General features: G+C 42.3%; 1 protein-coding gene across 2 annotated transcripts in view; it reads left to right on the top strand.

The window, feature by feature from the left end:
* PRKCQ (protein kinase C theta) overlaps positions 1–13,117 on the top strand; it is a 56,146-nt gene that overhangs the window by 15,481 nt on the left and 27,548 nt on the right. For both annotated transcript variants that reach the window (XM_074538709.1, XM_074538710.1), the window contains exons 2-8: positions 2,288–2,677; positions 3,806–3,931; positions 8,061–8,260; positions 9,456–9,516; positions 11,177–11,339; positions 11,999–12,030; positions 12,127–12,212. In XM_074538709.1, coding sequence (XP_074394810.1) covers positions 3,814–3,931; positions 8,061–8,260; positions 9,456–9,516; positions 11,177–11,339; positions 11,999–12,030; positions 12,127–12,212 — 660 coding nt within the window. In that variant the 5' untranslated portion in view covers positions 2,288–2,677; positions 3,806–3,813. The remainder of the gene's footprint in view (positions 1–2,287; positions 2,678–3,805; positions 3,932–8,060; positions 8,261–9,455; positions 9,517–11,176; positions 11,340–11,998; positions 12,031–12,126; positions 12,213–13,117) is intronic.

Genomic DNA, 13,117 nt, shown 5'->3' with positions numbered 1-13,117 from the left:
GAAGGGATCTATTGAAATTTTAATGGTTTGAGAAATATGATCAAAACTAAATCTTGCAGTGAAGGTGCTTCATGTGAACAGGAACCACCTGTTCACATGGTATTCACATTGGCTCTCCTAGAAGGGAAATCTCACATTGGTGGTTCCAGTTCAGGAGCTGAGGGTGCCAATTTCCCCCTGTTCCTCTCTCAGGAGCCCAGGGGACTGCCTGACGTGGGGATGCAGATGTTGCAGACATCTGGGTCTTGGTGAGATCTATCCCCCCTGTGTCTCCACAGAACCACAGGCTGCCTGAGCTTTGAAGTGACCTCTTCTTGTCCCCTTCTTGTTCCCCTTCTTGTCCCCTGCTTGAGCTCTGAAGTGACCTCTTCTTGTCCCCCTCTCCTGCTGAGACAGGGACACCAGGACCTGCCCCGGATGGATTTTGAATATTTCAAGAATGAAGATTCCACGACATCTCTGGGATACCTGATCAGGAGGTGCTTGATTGCACAGAGCCAAAATGAAGAGTTGCACTGGAGGGGAGGGAGGGGACATCCAGCATTTAAGAGGAAGGAAAGTTTTAAATGCCACTGCTCAGAGAGCTGATCCACAGATCTGAGCATGTGTCTTGTAGCACATCCAAGCTGTGATTTTTGGAGCAGTGATAGGAGTATTTAGCAGGAGAAGAGGCTTTCACAGTTCTACCTGTGTTGTGAATACATTGATCTAATTGAAGTGTGATGAATTGCACCTCAAACATTTAGTCCTAATTTTATTTCTTTTATACCTGAGTCCATAGTCACCACATTTTATTGCTGAGGAGCCATCAAAATATCTTTGGATTCTTTTAGCAGCACTCATGCTCTTAGATGCCCAACACGCTGACTAATAATTCTGACTGCCACTCTGAGCTTTTAAAGGGGAATTTGGAAGGTCCTGGTAAGGGAATGCTTAACCCCTTGCACTTCCTCCTGCTCCTGCTTGTGGAACAACAGGTTCCTAAAGCCAGAGGTGTAGGAATTAGGGATTTGGAAAAGGATCATAATTTTCTCTTGCCCAGCAGTGACCAGAATTGGTGGAACATGGTAAGAAAGGACGTTTCTGTTCACACACAGAGATTCAATGAGGATGTTTTCGCTGTTGATTTTAGTCTTTGCCCATCTTTAGCTTTCCACACTGAGGCTACAGAATATGCAGCTCCTTGGATTTCACCTCTGCTGCCAGACACCCTTTGATTTGTTTTTCCTTTTGTGTTTAGACTTCATAGGCTTCTTGCTTTTTGAAACAAAGAAAAAGTCTAAGTAGAAATACGTCTGCATCACAGACAGAGGGGAAAAAAAATTGTATTTCTTATTTAATAATATATTTATATTAAATATATATTAAATATATATAATATATATTATATATTATATATTATATGTATAATATATATGTGTGTGTGTATATATATATATATATATATATATATATATATATATATATATATATATATATATATACATATATTTCCACTGAAAAGATTTTTTCCCTTCTTAATTTGATCAGCTGTCTCTGCTTCTGACAGTTGAGGCAGAACTTTTAGCCTTTTCTTGCCGTGGAGCACTCACAGGACACTCACTGCACTTCTCTGCAGTGCCACAGGTCTAGCTGTGCTTGAGGATCTGTCTAAATGCAAGTGGCTCTCCAAAGCAGCTTCATCAGGCACTTGGCTAATGTGAAACCTCCTTCAGAGATGCTGCCCTCATCCAGAGAACAGGATTGTCTTGATTGCCTGCATCCAGCCTGACCTGGTTCTTTGCCTTTCCCAGCTTTTGGGACTTTGGGGAAGCTCTGATGTTTTCCTGGTTGAGGGCAATGCCACAGGAGGAGATCCATGACCTCTGCATTTCTGGAGATACACAACAGACATGAGCCACAGGACATTTTCCCTTTCTCTGCCCCAGACACCTGATGGTTTTCTTCTCTCTTAAGTGCAGTATCCAAGAGAGTTTGTGACTTTTTTGCTGTTTTCCTCAAAACTCAGCCTGGTTGTTGGCTAACACAGCCAGGAGCTCAAATGGGAACAAGAGTCTTCAGATGCTGTTTATTGTATAAATTGGCCTGATGTAGAGTAGTAAATTTAGGGAAACCTTCTGGGAAGGCAAATTCTTTGTCAGAGAACACGGACAGTTGGCTTCATGAGCCATCTGTGTCGGAAAACGTTGGAATGTGAGTGCTCAGTGCTTGTGAGTGCTCTGCCAGAAGATTTGGTGTTCCAGCCCCAGCAATAACTGCAGCAGTTTGTCTTTGTCTCATAAAACAGGAGGAAGGAGAAGATCCCATCAGATCCAGGATACAAGTGGAATAACGGCCTGAAACCTGGCCATGTGCTGCCAAAAAGTTGTTCTGGGTTTGGTAGCAGCCCCAGACTTTTGTACAAGGGGCTGATGGAAACTCACCACTCCACACTGCTGGGGAAGAGAGAGGACCCTCAAGCAAAGGGCTGCATCTTGGTTCCTCAAGTTCTCCTCTCTCCTTGATGGTCTTGCCTCCTGTGTCCTTGAACAGAGAGGCAGGTTTTGAAGTCATCCTGGCCAGAGGAGCAGGTATTCATTCTGCTGAAAAAACCCTTTCCATGTTGTCCACAGCAGTGATGAAAAGAGAAGCCCCTCTCAGAGACTGAACTCGTCTGTCAGGAAAATACCATTTGCAGGTAAGAAAATGCTATTCCCAGCAAAAAACCTGGAACTTCTTCCAAGTTTGGCTAGAGAAGCTTCCCTTCACAAAAATATTTTTTAATGTGTAAAATGCAAAAGAGACTTGGCTGCATCCCACACCACAAGTTGTTCATCCTTTTGCTGTTGCGCTTGAACAATGTGTCCTTGTCAATATATTTGACAGATAGCAGCTGGTGATAGCACTGGTGGCTTTTAACTCTGGTGGTCCAAGACAGACATCTGCAGCTGAGTTCAGAGTACGTCTTGCTCCACATTTACTGGAGGAGAAGCCAGGAATGACAGGCTCAGAGGATGAGACAAAAGTTGGGTGGAAAATCCCAGTTTTGGGCCCAGATGGTAAAATGATGGGCACTAGCTACAGCAGTTAGTAATTTCTGGTTTTACTAAATCTTCTCTCTGAAGGCTTTGGAAGACCTTGCAGAGGAAGTTTTGTAGTGTTTCAACCCAGAGGTTTTGTAGTGTTTCCTTGCACCTTGATTGTATTTGTTTCTGTTTTCAGCTGCTTAAAATAAACCCTGAGGTGCTGTTTTTTCTGGTGGGGTATTTTGTTTCACTGTCTATACAGTGTCATTCATATGAGCTGAACTTTCTCTTTATAGCTTCACTTGTGAATATGGTTCAGCACCCAGGAATGCCTGAGCTCCTTCCCATGCCGTATATAAATAGTGCACAGTTATTTCACAGTTTCACATTCAGCTTGCAGGCTTCCAACAGTATTCCCAAACCCCTCTCTATGCCCATAGCATTCAGGTTCTCGATGTGACTCAACCTCAGTTACAGCAGAGGTTCACCCCAGGCCAAGCAAGCTCTGATTTGTGACTCCTGTGCATTGTCATCCTCGCTCCCGGCGGCCGGCGTGGAGTCAGCAGTGCTCAGGGTTTTCCCAGCCCTGTGATGAGTTCAGCTCCGTGGTTAAGCCAAGAGCTGAGTTCCAGTACCTTGGGCACGTCCAGCAGTGCTGGCTCAGTCCGTGGAAGGAAGTCAGAGAGGCTCCAGCTGGATGGATAACTAGCGGCTGCTGCCCGACGGAGATAAGGGGCTGCTCAAACCCAGGGGAAGTTTAGACTCTGTCCCAAGAGTTGCCTGTCTCTTGTTTGGCACAGGACTTGTCATGTCTCCCTTCCTGAGGATTGGTTTGTCCAACTATGACAGTGGCCCTTACCTGCCGTCCCAGGGGGAGGTGATTAACCCCTACTGCGCCGTGATGGTCAAAGAAGCCGTGGAGTCAGGTGAGTGGGGAGCACTTGGGGGCTTCTGTAATTCATGTCTGTGCTTTTCTGGGTCATTTCCTGTGTGTGGGTAACTAGAATGAGCCATAAAATAGGTTGGCTTGGAAGAGACCTCAAAGATCATCCATTTCCAACCCCACTTTGTAAAGATTTGTGAAGCCCTTTGTGTGTCCCAGCACAGCTCAAGTTTGGTTTGGCGTGGTCTGCAAGGCAATCTGATTTTAAGATGGTGCCAAACAAATCTGTATCTCCAGTTTGATGATATTGTCAGCTGCATTACAAGCCCCAGCATGTGACAGAGCAGATGAGCTGAGCTGTATTTGGTTTCACCCTTCTATGACCAGTTGTTGGTTTGTCAGTGGGACTCCAGACAGGTGAAATCTGAGTGCACTAAAATATTCTGGCAGGGCCATCTTGGTTAATCACTTTTTGGGGGGAAACTGACTGACACAGCCACTTCCATAATTAAAAAAAAAAAAAAAAGCTAATCAAACAGCCCAGTCTCTGCAGAAATAGTTAATTTATCTGTGTAATTGCTGCGGCTGTGTAAAAGGTTTAAAAATGAAACCTCCCAAGAAGCTGTTTGCTGTGTCTGGATCTATGGATTGTTACACATTTATCCTGGTTGAGCAACACTGATGAGTCCTCCTTCAGAAAACATTTATTCTATGTCTTATGCATGAAAATAATTCCAGTGAAAGGATGAAAAGTTCTCCAGTTGTGCTTTCGAAGGATCATGAAGAGCAAGACCTTCAGTGTTAGGAAATATTTGATAAATTTCTAATTTGACTGCTGTGATTCTTTGAAAAATAAAATCCACTCAGAAATCCCTATTTATTGAGAACCCCCATGACTGTAATCCCCAGAGGATGTTAAAGTGGTTTAAAAAAATTAGAATTTTAAAACAGTTCAGTATTTCACTGGGGTTCATTTTTTGTTTAAGAGTCAGCATTTATCACATTGAACTTTGTCTTGCCTTAAATGATACTTCAAATAATAATGGAAGATGTGGTGAATAGTAAATTCAAAAGGAAAGAAAATACTGCATGACAAGATATCCCTAAAATCTTACTTTTATCAGAAAATGCATTCTATTTTAGCTCTGTGCAGAGCTTGGCTGTTTGCTTTAATGAGACTTTTGAAAGCCGTAACTCAAATTGAAATCTGTGTCAGTTTTAAAGTGAATAAAATCAATTTGGTCAGAACAGACCTATATTTATTTGTCTGACACAGAGCTGAAAGTGTTTTCTGGTATCCAACAAACACAAAAGTGTTTTCTAAGGGATATAATTTTTGTGCTCCTCAGAGTCAATAATCATTATAGTAATTATATTTATTTTAGTTATTAGCATAATAATTATAATTATTTTAATTATTATTATAATAAATCCTCCACCAACAAGAAATAAAAAATTGTGTTTGAGGGAACTTTTCTCCATTAGTGAGGGGTGAGTGTAGGAAAGTGACTTTTTGCTGTTGGGAGATTTCTCTTTGCTGGGATGAAATTTCATCTGGTGGTGGCTCAGAGCATGGAGGGACAGAACCTCCTGGGGCTGATCCACCTCACCCTCCCCTCCTAGGGTGGGCTGAAGCACCTGTGGGAGGTGTTAACCTGCTGGAGGATGTTTAAATGTCTGGATGGACAACTTTACTTTAAGGGGTCTGAGGAAAGTGAGGCTACGACAGAATGCATCCACCCCGTAATTCCCAGGTACTGATGTGTGAGCAATCCCAGCCTGAGGAGCACATCCATGAGGAGTGTGGTGAATCACACCCTGGAAAAGCTCCCCCTGACCACACAGAGCACTCAGAGGTCTCTGTCTGACGTGCGGGGAGATGAGCCTGACTCCAAATCCCAGGAATGCTCTCCGTCACCATCCCAAGGAGGTGTCATGCTCTAACAGGCTTCAAGAAGGCAAAAGGTCTCCAGACAACTATTAACTACATATATTTGAGGTAGAATCATGGAATCATTAAGATTGGGAAAGATCTCCAATAACGTCAAGTCCAACTGTGAATCCAACACTTCTAGTTCCACCACTAAACTGTGTCTTATTCCTGCTTCATGATCATTTTTCTTTTGGTCATAATTTGCTCTCCAGCTCCCTAATTTGACAAAGAATAATTACTACTCAGTTGTAATTGGATGAAAAAAAAATTAAAGATTTTAAAAGTATATATATATCACTGATATACAAATTTTGGCTAAAATTTTGGCTAAAATTTTGGCTAAAATTTTGGCTTGACCAAGGAGTAGGAGTGGATCAGCTGCACAGCTGGTGAGAGATGCAAATCATCCTGGCCTTGTGCACTGACACTTGGCTATGGAGGAGTTTTTTAGGGCAGAAATGATTGCTGAGCAGGGCAATGGAACTGGATGGTTTATTAAGGTCCCTTCCAACTTAAACCATTCTGTGGTTCTCTGTTTAGCACTGGCAAATTGTGGGGTTTTTTTGGTTTTGTTTTTGTTTAGTTGGTTGGTTGGCTGGGTTTTTACAAACACAACCGTGGTAGATGATAAATGTGTTTCCAAAACCAGTTTGACTTTGGGTTCATGCCAAAGGCTGCCCCTTTGTCAACCAGCCATAAGGAAAAGGTCATTGCTCCCCAGGGATCTGGGAGCGTTGAACATCCTCTGTGGACACAGGGATGTCACAGCAAGACCACAGTGAACAATTTCAGAAGTTGTGGATAGATCTTGGGCAGCCTTTTACATTTTCCCACTTGCTTATTTTATAAAAGAAACCCTGTCACATTATAATGCAATCTGAAAAAAAAAAAAAAAAAACAAAAACCCACACCTCCATACAGTTGGAGGTGTTACAGCAATTTATAACTGATGACAAAATATTTCAGAAATTATGTGTGCCTCTGAGATATAAAAAGAGTCTGCCCTTTAAAAGTGGCTTCTGCCTTCACAAGCCACCTGGCTGGGTGCCATTTTGCCACCTGCCTTGGTGACATTTGCTTCATGAAGGCTCCTGCCTCTTGTTTGAACTCAGCAAAGCCTCCAGGAAAAGCTCTCCCAGCCACAGTGGAAGCTGCTCCCTGGGAAAGACAGTTGCAATTTCATTTTTCAGGAGCTTGGGGTTGGATTAATCCCTGGCAGAATTCCACAGCCGTCAGCGGGACGCACCAGGGGTGGCTGTCTGATCCCGTACATGGGGCAGTTCATTCACATTCCAGGGCTTGTTTATTTAAGCCTGGTGTCCTGGAGTGCAACACAAATGAAATCACTTGTTTTGCAAGTGCTGTGTTTCACATCTGTGGCTTTTCCACTGATGCAGCAAAGAAATGATGGTCCTTTACTGAGATTTCTGTTTTCCGGGATGCTGGAAATTTATGTCTCATTTTTGTCTTGGATTTTTTGTGAATTAGTCCTCTCATTTAGGGAAAAATTTTCTTCAGCATGTGTTTCCTTCCAGCTGCATGTTCTTTTCTGTCTGGGATTATTGGAAATAGCAGCAGGGCCTTTAGACAAGGGTCACAGGTCTGCTGCTTTTTTTCTCTTATTCCTTCAGCTTCAGCATTTGATGGGTTGAATATTTGCAGAGGGTGTGACATAGAACTTACCTTGAGTAAGCATCCAAGACTTTTACAGGGCTGTATGAAGTAAAACTGGGTCTGTGACATAAATAAATCTGGCTGAGATTCTTTTCAGAGAGATCAATTAGAGAGAAACCTCTGCAAACTTCAGAGATACCCATATTTTTACCCATCACTATATTAAGATGCTGTGAAGGATGAGGAATTAAATAATTAGGGGAGGTTTATTTCATTGAAAACTCTACATCCCTTTGGTACAGTTACAGATCTGCAAGACAGTTCATGTTTTAACATCCCTTAGTTGGCCACTGGGCAGGACATTAATCCCAAAATGCACCCAGATTTTGGTGGGTTTGAAACAAACCTGTCTCATTTTGCAGTGCTTTGGGACAGGTGATAAACAAGGTGGGATGGAATTCACCTGATTAGAAGAGGGTGTTTATGGTGCTGGAGTCAGCATCAGAGATCTTCTGAACAGAACTGGTGGAGTCAAGGGTGGAAATTACATTTTTAGGGTAAATGTCTGTATTTGGTCTCATGAACTGCCCTCACTGCATGAGATTTGTGTTTTCCCTCTCAACAGAGAATGGCCAAGTGTACGTGCAGAAGAAGCCCACCATGTATCCACCCTGGAACAGCACTTTTGATGCCCACATCAACAATGGCCGGGTCATGCACATCGTGGTCAAGGACAAAAGTGCTGAAATGGTCTCAGAGACCACAGTGGAGCTGAAGGTGCTGGCAGAGAGGTGCAAGAAGAGCAATGGGAAGACAGAGATATGGGTGAGCATCACTCTCTCCTCCTGCAGGATGTGCTGGGGAGGTGCTGCAGGGCCAGGGGAGGTGTCCTTGTGTCCATGCCAGGCTGTGGTGTCACCAGCACAGGGAGACTGGCTGGAATAATGTTTGGAGACTATTTGGGCATGACTTGAGGGAGACACTTGTCAGAAAAGAAGAGCTTGGCACTTTTATTTTAATTGAAACCTGCCCTGTGCTAGTGAGGATCCTGCTTCAGGTGAGCTATGCCCATGTATTAATCTTTGCTGAGGAAACCCACTGGGAACAAATGTTAGTATGACTGGCTGAACATGAGTTATTTTATGTTCTCTGAGGAAACAGCTTTAAAAAATTTTATCTGATATCAAGTAGCTGATTCACAGCTGCCTGAGTTCAGAGTTATGTCAGAGAAACTCCTTAAAAATCACTGAAGTTATGGTGGTGTAAATTTGAACAGTCTTCACTGGAATGCTGAATGTGAGATTGTGTTCCCTGTTAGTCCAAGCAAGAAAGATCCTGGCAGAAATCTTTAAAATGCAGTATCCAGCTTATATGAATCCAGTGGATTCAGATTTCCAAAGGCACTTATGGATGATGAGTAGGGTAAGTGGGAATTGCCAAGTCCAGGGGGGAGGCCCCAAAAAATGCCTGAATCACACAGAATGACTGGGTTGGAAGAGACCTTCAGGATCATTGAGTCCAACCCAGCCCCAACCAGACCATGCCACTACAATAATGAGCTTGTAGCATCCCTCAGGTTGACTGTAAAGAAGTTAGACTTGCAGAACTGAGTGCCTAAAAGATTTCAGCATCACCTGTCTGAAGCTGGCTGGGTTTTTTGAACTGCTTCCACTTTCCCCTTGCAGGATCCATTGGGAACAAGTTTTCTATAGATAGTGGTGGTCCTAATTTGGTGTCTAAAAAGCTGCCCACATCTTCTGTGGTTTAATCACATTCATCTCTCCTATCATGCTGCTCTGAGTGTTTGATATGATGAGATCAACCCTCCTCTCTCTGTAGCTGCTCCTACCCTGCTTGTTGCCTCACATGGGTATGAAAAACCTGAAAATTAGCATTCATTGCTATTCATCAGTTCCCACTGGGAAAAGGAGATCGCTTGCAAGTCATCTGAAAAGATTTTTCCTTCTCTGAGTGACTGTTTAATGGACTTTTTTTCTTGTTTTGCACTTATCTCAACCAGCTAGAACTGAAGCCTCAAGGGCGAATGCTGATGAACGCAAGATACTTCCTGGAAATCAGTGGCAAGTGATTCTGTTTGTTAATTTATAGCTGTGATTTCTGGGCTCTGGGGCAGACATGGTGTCTTCACTAAAAGCATTGTCTATGTTATTACTGACTGATCCATAACAACAAACATTAACTGTTTGAAACAGAAACTCCAGAAAAGTGATTTTTATTGTGTGGTTACTATTCTTCTGTGATTTGCAAGGCAGATTTTTTGGCTGGTTTACCACTAAATGGCAGATATTCCCATTATGCTAAACAATACAGAACAGATACATAAGGAGGCAGCTCCCTCTGAAATAATTCTGCTTTATGTACTGCAGGAAATTCATGGAGGGGCTGGAGCATGTCCAGAGAATGGAATGGAGCTGGGGAAGGGTCTGGAGCACCAGGAGGGGCTGAGGGAGCTGGGAAGGGTCTGGAGCACCAGGAGGGGCTGAGGGAGCTGGGCAGGGGCTCAGCCTGGAGCAAAGGAGGCTCAGAGGGCCCCTGTGGCTCTGCACAAGTCCCTGCTAGGAGGGCACAGCCAGGGAACAGGGACAGGAGCAGAGGGAACGGCCTCAGGGAACAGCCTCAGGCTGGCTATTAGGGAAAATTTCTTGTAGAAAATTTGCATTCTTCTCTGTTGAAGGAAATGGTTAAATTCAAATGCTTGGTCTTATTCTCCCATCTTTGTTGCCAGAATTGTCATACCCTCAGGTGCAGGGTGTACCTGTGAGGCGCAGATACCTGCAAGGCTCTTCCATTTATAGAAGCAGAGAAGCACTGAAAGCAGCCATGGCCATGTTGATATTTTCTTAACCATCCCTACCTTTAATATAGATTGGACTGCTGTTAGTGTGTTAAAAGGGGTTAGGGAGGCCAAAGCATAGAAAATGCAAGCTGTGCTTCTACAACAAATATCAAGATCAGCATCAGATCACACAGGGAGCCAGTTCCTACAGGTTACCTGAGTGACTCACCGTGCAGTGCAGGAGTGAAACTAAGCAGAGATTGATTTTCTGTGTGAATTTCAGATTTGTAGGCAGAAGCAAATGTAGAAGTGCACGTGAAGTCAGAATTGGTTTGTTTGCTGTCCCAAAAAGTTTAAATAACTATGAATTACAACAAGGGCACAGCAAGCAGCAAAGCAAGTGTTGGCATGAAAAAATAACAAGAATATCCTGGGACATAAATATCTGCTTAATGACACATGTATATGCATACAGAAGGGATTCTGTTAAATACTCATAAATATATATATATATATATATATATATATATATATATATACACACACACACGTATACACATGTAAGTTTGTGTCCATATATCAGTAATTATTAATTTTTATGGAATTTCATCCTTTTAAGGGCATGTTTCTTCAGCCATATAGAGTTTTATGATTAAATTACTTCTCCTTGGGAAATTTTTATTCTAGGTTTCAAGAGCAGTGTAATGAATAGTCAAGAGATCTCAGTGTCCCAAGTCTAAAGTCATTTTAGTGTAGGAATGGTGGATAAAAACCATCCAAATGAGACTTTTCATAAAATGGGTTTCATAAAATGGTATTTCTTTGAGTATTCATTATCATCAGTGAATCATCAGCTTCAGTCACATAGTATTTGGGCAATTTGCATTTTCTGAAGACACCTGATCAGGACAGGGTACACTTAAATACCTTTCCTCTCCTCCCAGATGCGAAGGACCTGGCTGACTGTGAGACTGAAAGCTTCTTCTCCTTGCACCAGCGCAGGGGAGCCATCAAACAGGCCAAAATCCACAACGTCAAGTGCCACGAGTTCACAGCCACCTTCTTTCCACAGCCCACCTTCTGCTCTGTGTGCCACGAGTTTGTCTGGTAAATGCAAAAGGATCTGGGCTTCTCCTCCTTTGAACCCCAGGAACCCTTTCTGGTGTCACTGTGGCGCTGGGGAACGTGGCTTAGTGTTGGACATGGAAATGGGCAACATTGGGGCAACATGGGCAAAATCTGGGTTAGTGGTTGGGCTGGATGATTTTAAAGGTCTTTCCTGGATGATTTTAAAGGTCTTTTCTAGTCTAAAAGATTCCATGATTCCCTGTTAAATATCTGTGCTCCTCCTGTAAGACCCTTGGCATTTTACGTGTAGAGTTATTGCATCGCTTTAAGAATGTGGTTTGCAGTTGTAATTCCAACTGTGAAAAATTCCCCTCATTTTTAAATTTATTTTTTACAAATATTTTTGGGTTTGGCAAAATGCACAGGTATTTCTCATTGGTCCAGTTTGCTGTTGGGATTTCCTGAAATCCAGGATGTGAATGTGTGCTGAAAAGGCTGTGAGAACCATAGAGAATCACTGCACCATCAGATTAAATGAGGATAATAAAATTAAATAATCTCTACAAAGGGTGATAAAAGGCAAAGCAAAGCTTTTTTGCTTTTTGAAAGTTTTGTTCTTCTTTGATAATTATTGCTCTGCTTTCTTCTACTGAGGCTTTCAGACAGCTCAGGATTAACCACTGCTCTGTTCATTTCAGGGGTCTGAATAAACAAGGCTATCAGTGCAGACGTAAGAAACTTTCTTTTGTTTTCTTATTGTCATTATTTACTTAATATTTTCTTAAGGAATTTCTTTATTAACACCATGACACCCTTGCTGTTGCAGAATGTAACGCTGCCATTCATAAGAAGTGCATTGATAAAGTAATAGCCAAGTGTACAGGATCAGCAATCAATAGCAGAGAAACAATGGTAGGTTGTATTACTATTATTATTGTTGTTGTTGTTGCTGTTGTTTTTATTTTATTTTATTTTATTTTATTTTATTTTATTTTATTTTATTTTATTTTAATTATGATTCCCGTTAAAAAGTCTTGAGTGTCATTCAGATCTCTCCTACACCGCTGCAAAGCAACTTCTGATGAAGCAAAATCAAAAGCTAAGGACTCTGTGATCTGATCTGTGCCCTTTGCTTTTTATGTTCCCAGTGATTTCATTACTTCCTACTTAAGATTTGCTCAAATGCAGCTGCAGAATAAGCAGTTGCTGAGTCAGAACTGACATTTTTCTAATGCATAAAGTATAACTCAGAGGGAAGTCATGGGCATGAGGTGGAGAAAATTCTTCCCTATCCAATGTTAAGCTGGACATCAGGCTGCATTCTTCACTATCCAATGCTAAGCTGGACATCAGGCTGAATTTTCAGTTTTGTGCTTGAACAAGTCTGTGCTTGTGTTGTCGGAAACAGTCAGTGGGAGATCTGATATCTCTGCTGTTATTTGCTTTATTTTTCTCATGTCAATTTATTCTAAAATTTTCTTTTTGGTAGGCAAACACAGATCTTAAACTCCTGATAGCACTATTCCCTTTACCTTGTGTCCTACAACTTCTGTTTACTCTCAGTCCCACCCTGGCTACTGTTCTCCTTCTACAGTTTTTATAGATGAGATTGCTCTCCCTTCCCTTCTGACATCTCCAGGGTAGATGTAACCAACTTTGTCACCACTTTTCATACTAAAAGAATCACAACAGGCTCTTCCAAGGAGTGATTCATGACAACAAATGTAGGCATCCGTTGCAGGATGAGGTGAATGATTTTTAAAAGTACCAATGTTTTCCCACTGAGAGTTAGGGGAGGCTGGGTATGTTAATGAGGC

The sequence above is a fragment of the Zonotrichia albicollis genome, chromosome 4, assembly GCF_047830755.1.
Source record: "Zonotrichia albicollis isolate bZonAlb1 chromosome 4, bZonAlb1.hap1, whole genome shotgun sequence".
NCBI lineage: Eukaryota > Metazoa > Chordata > Aves > Passeriformes > Passerellidae > Zonotrichia > Zonotrichia albicollis.
Note: the sequence above shows the minus strand (reverse complement) of the source record. Positions and strands in the feature narration are given on the sequence as shown.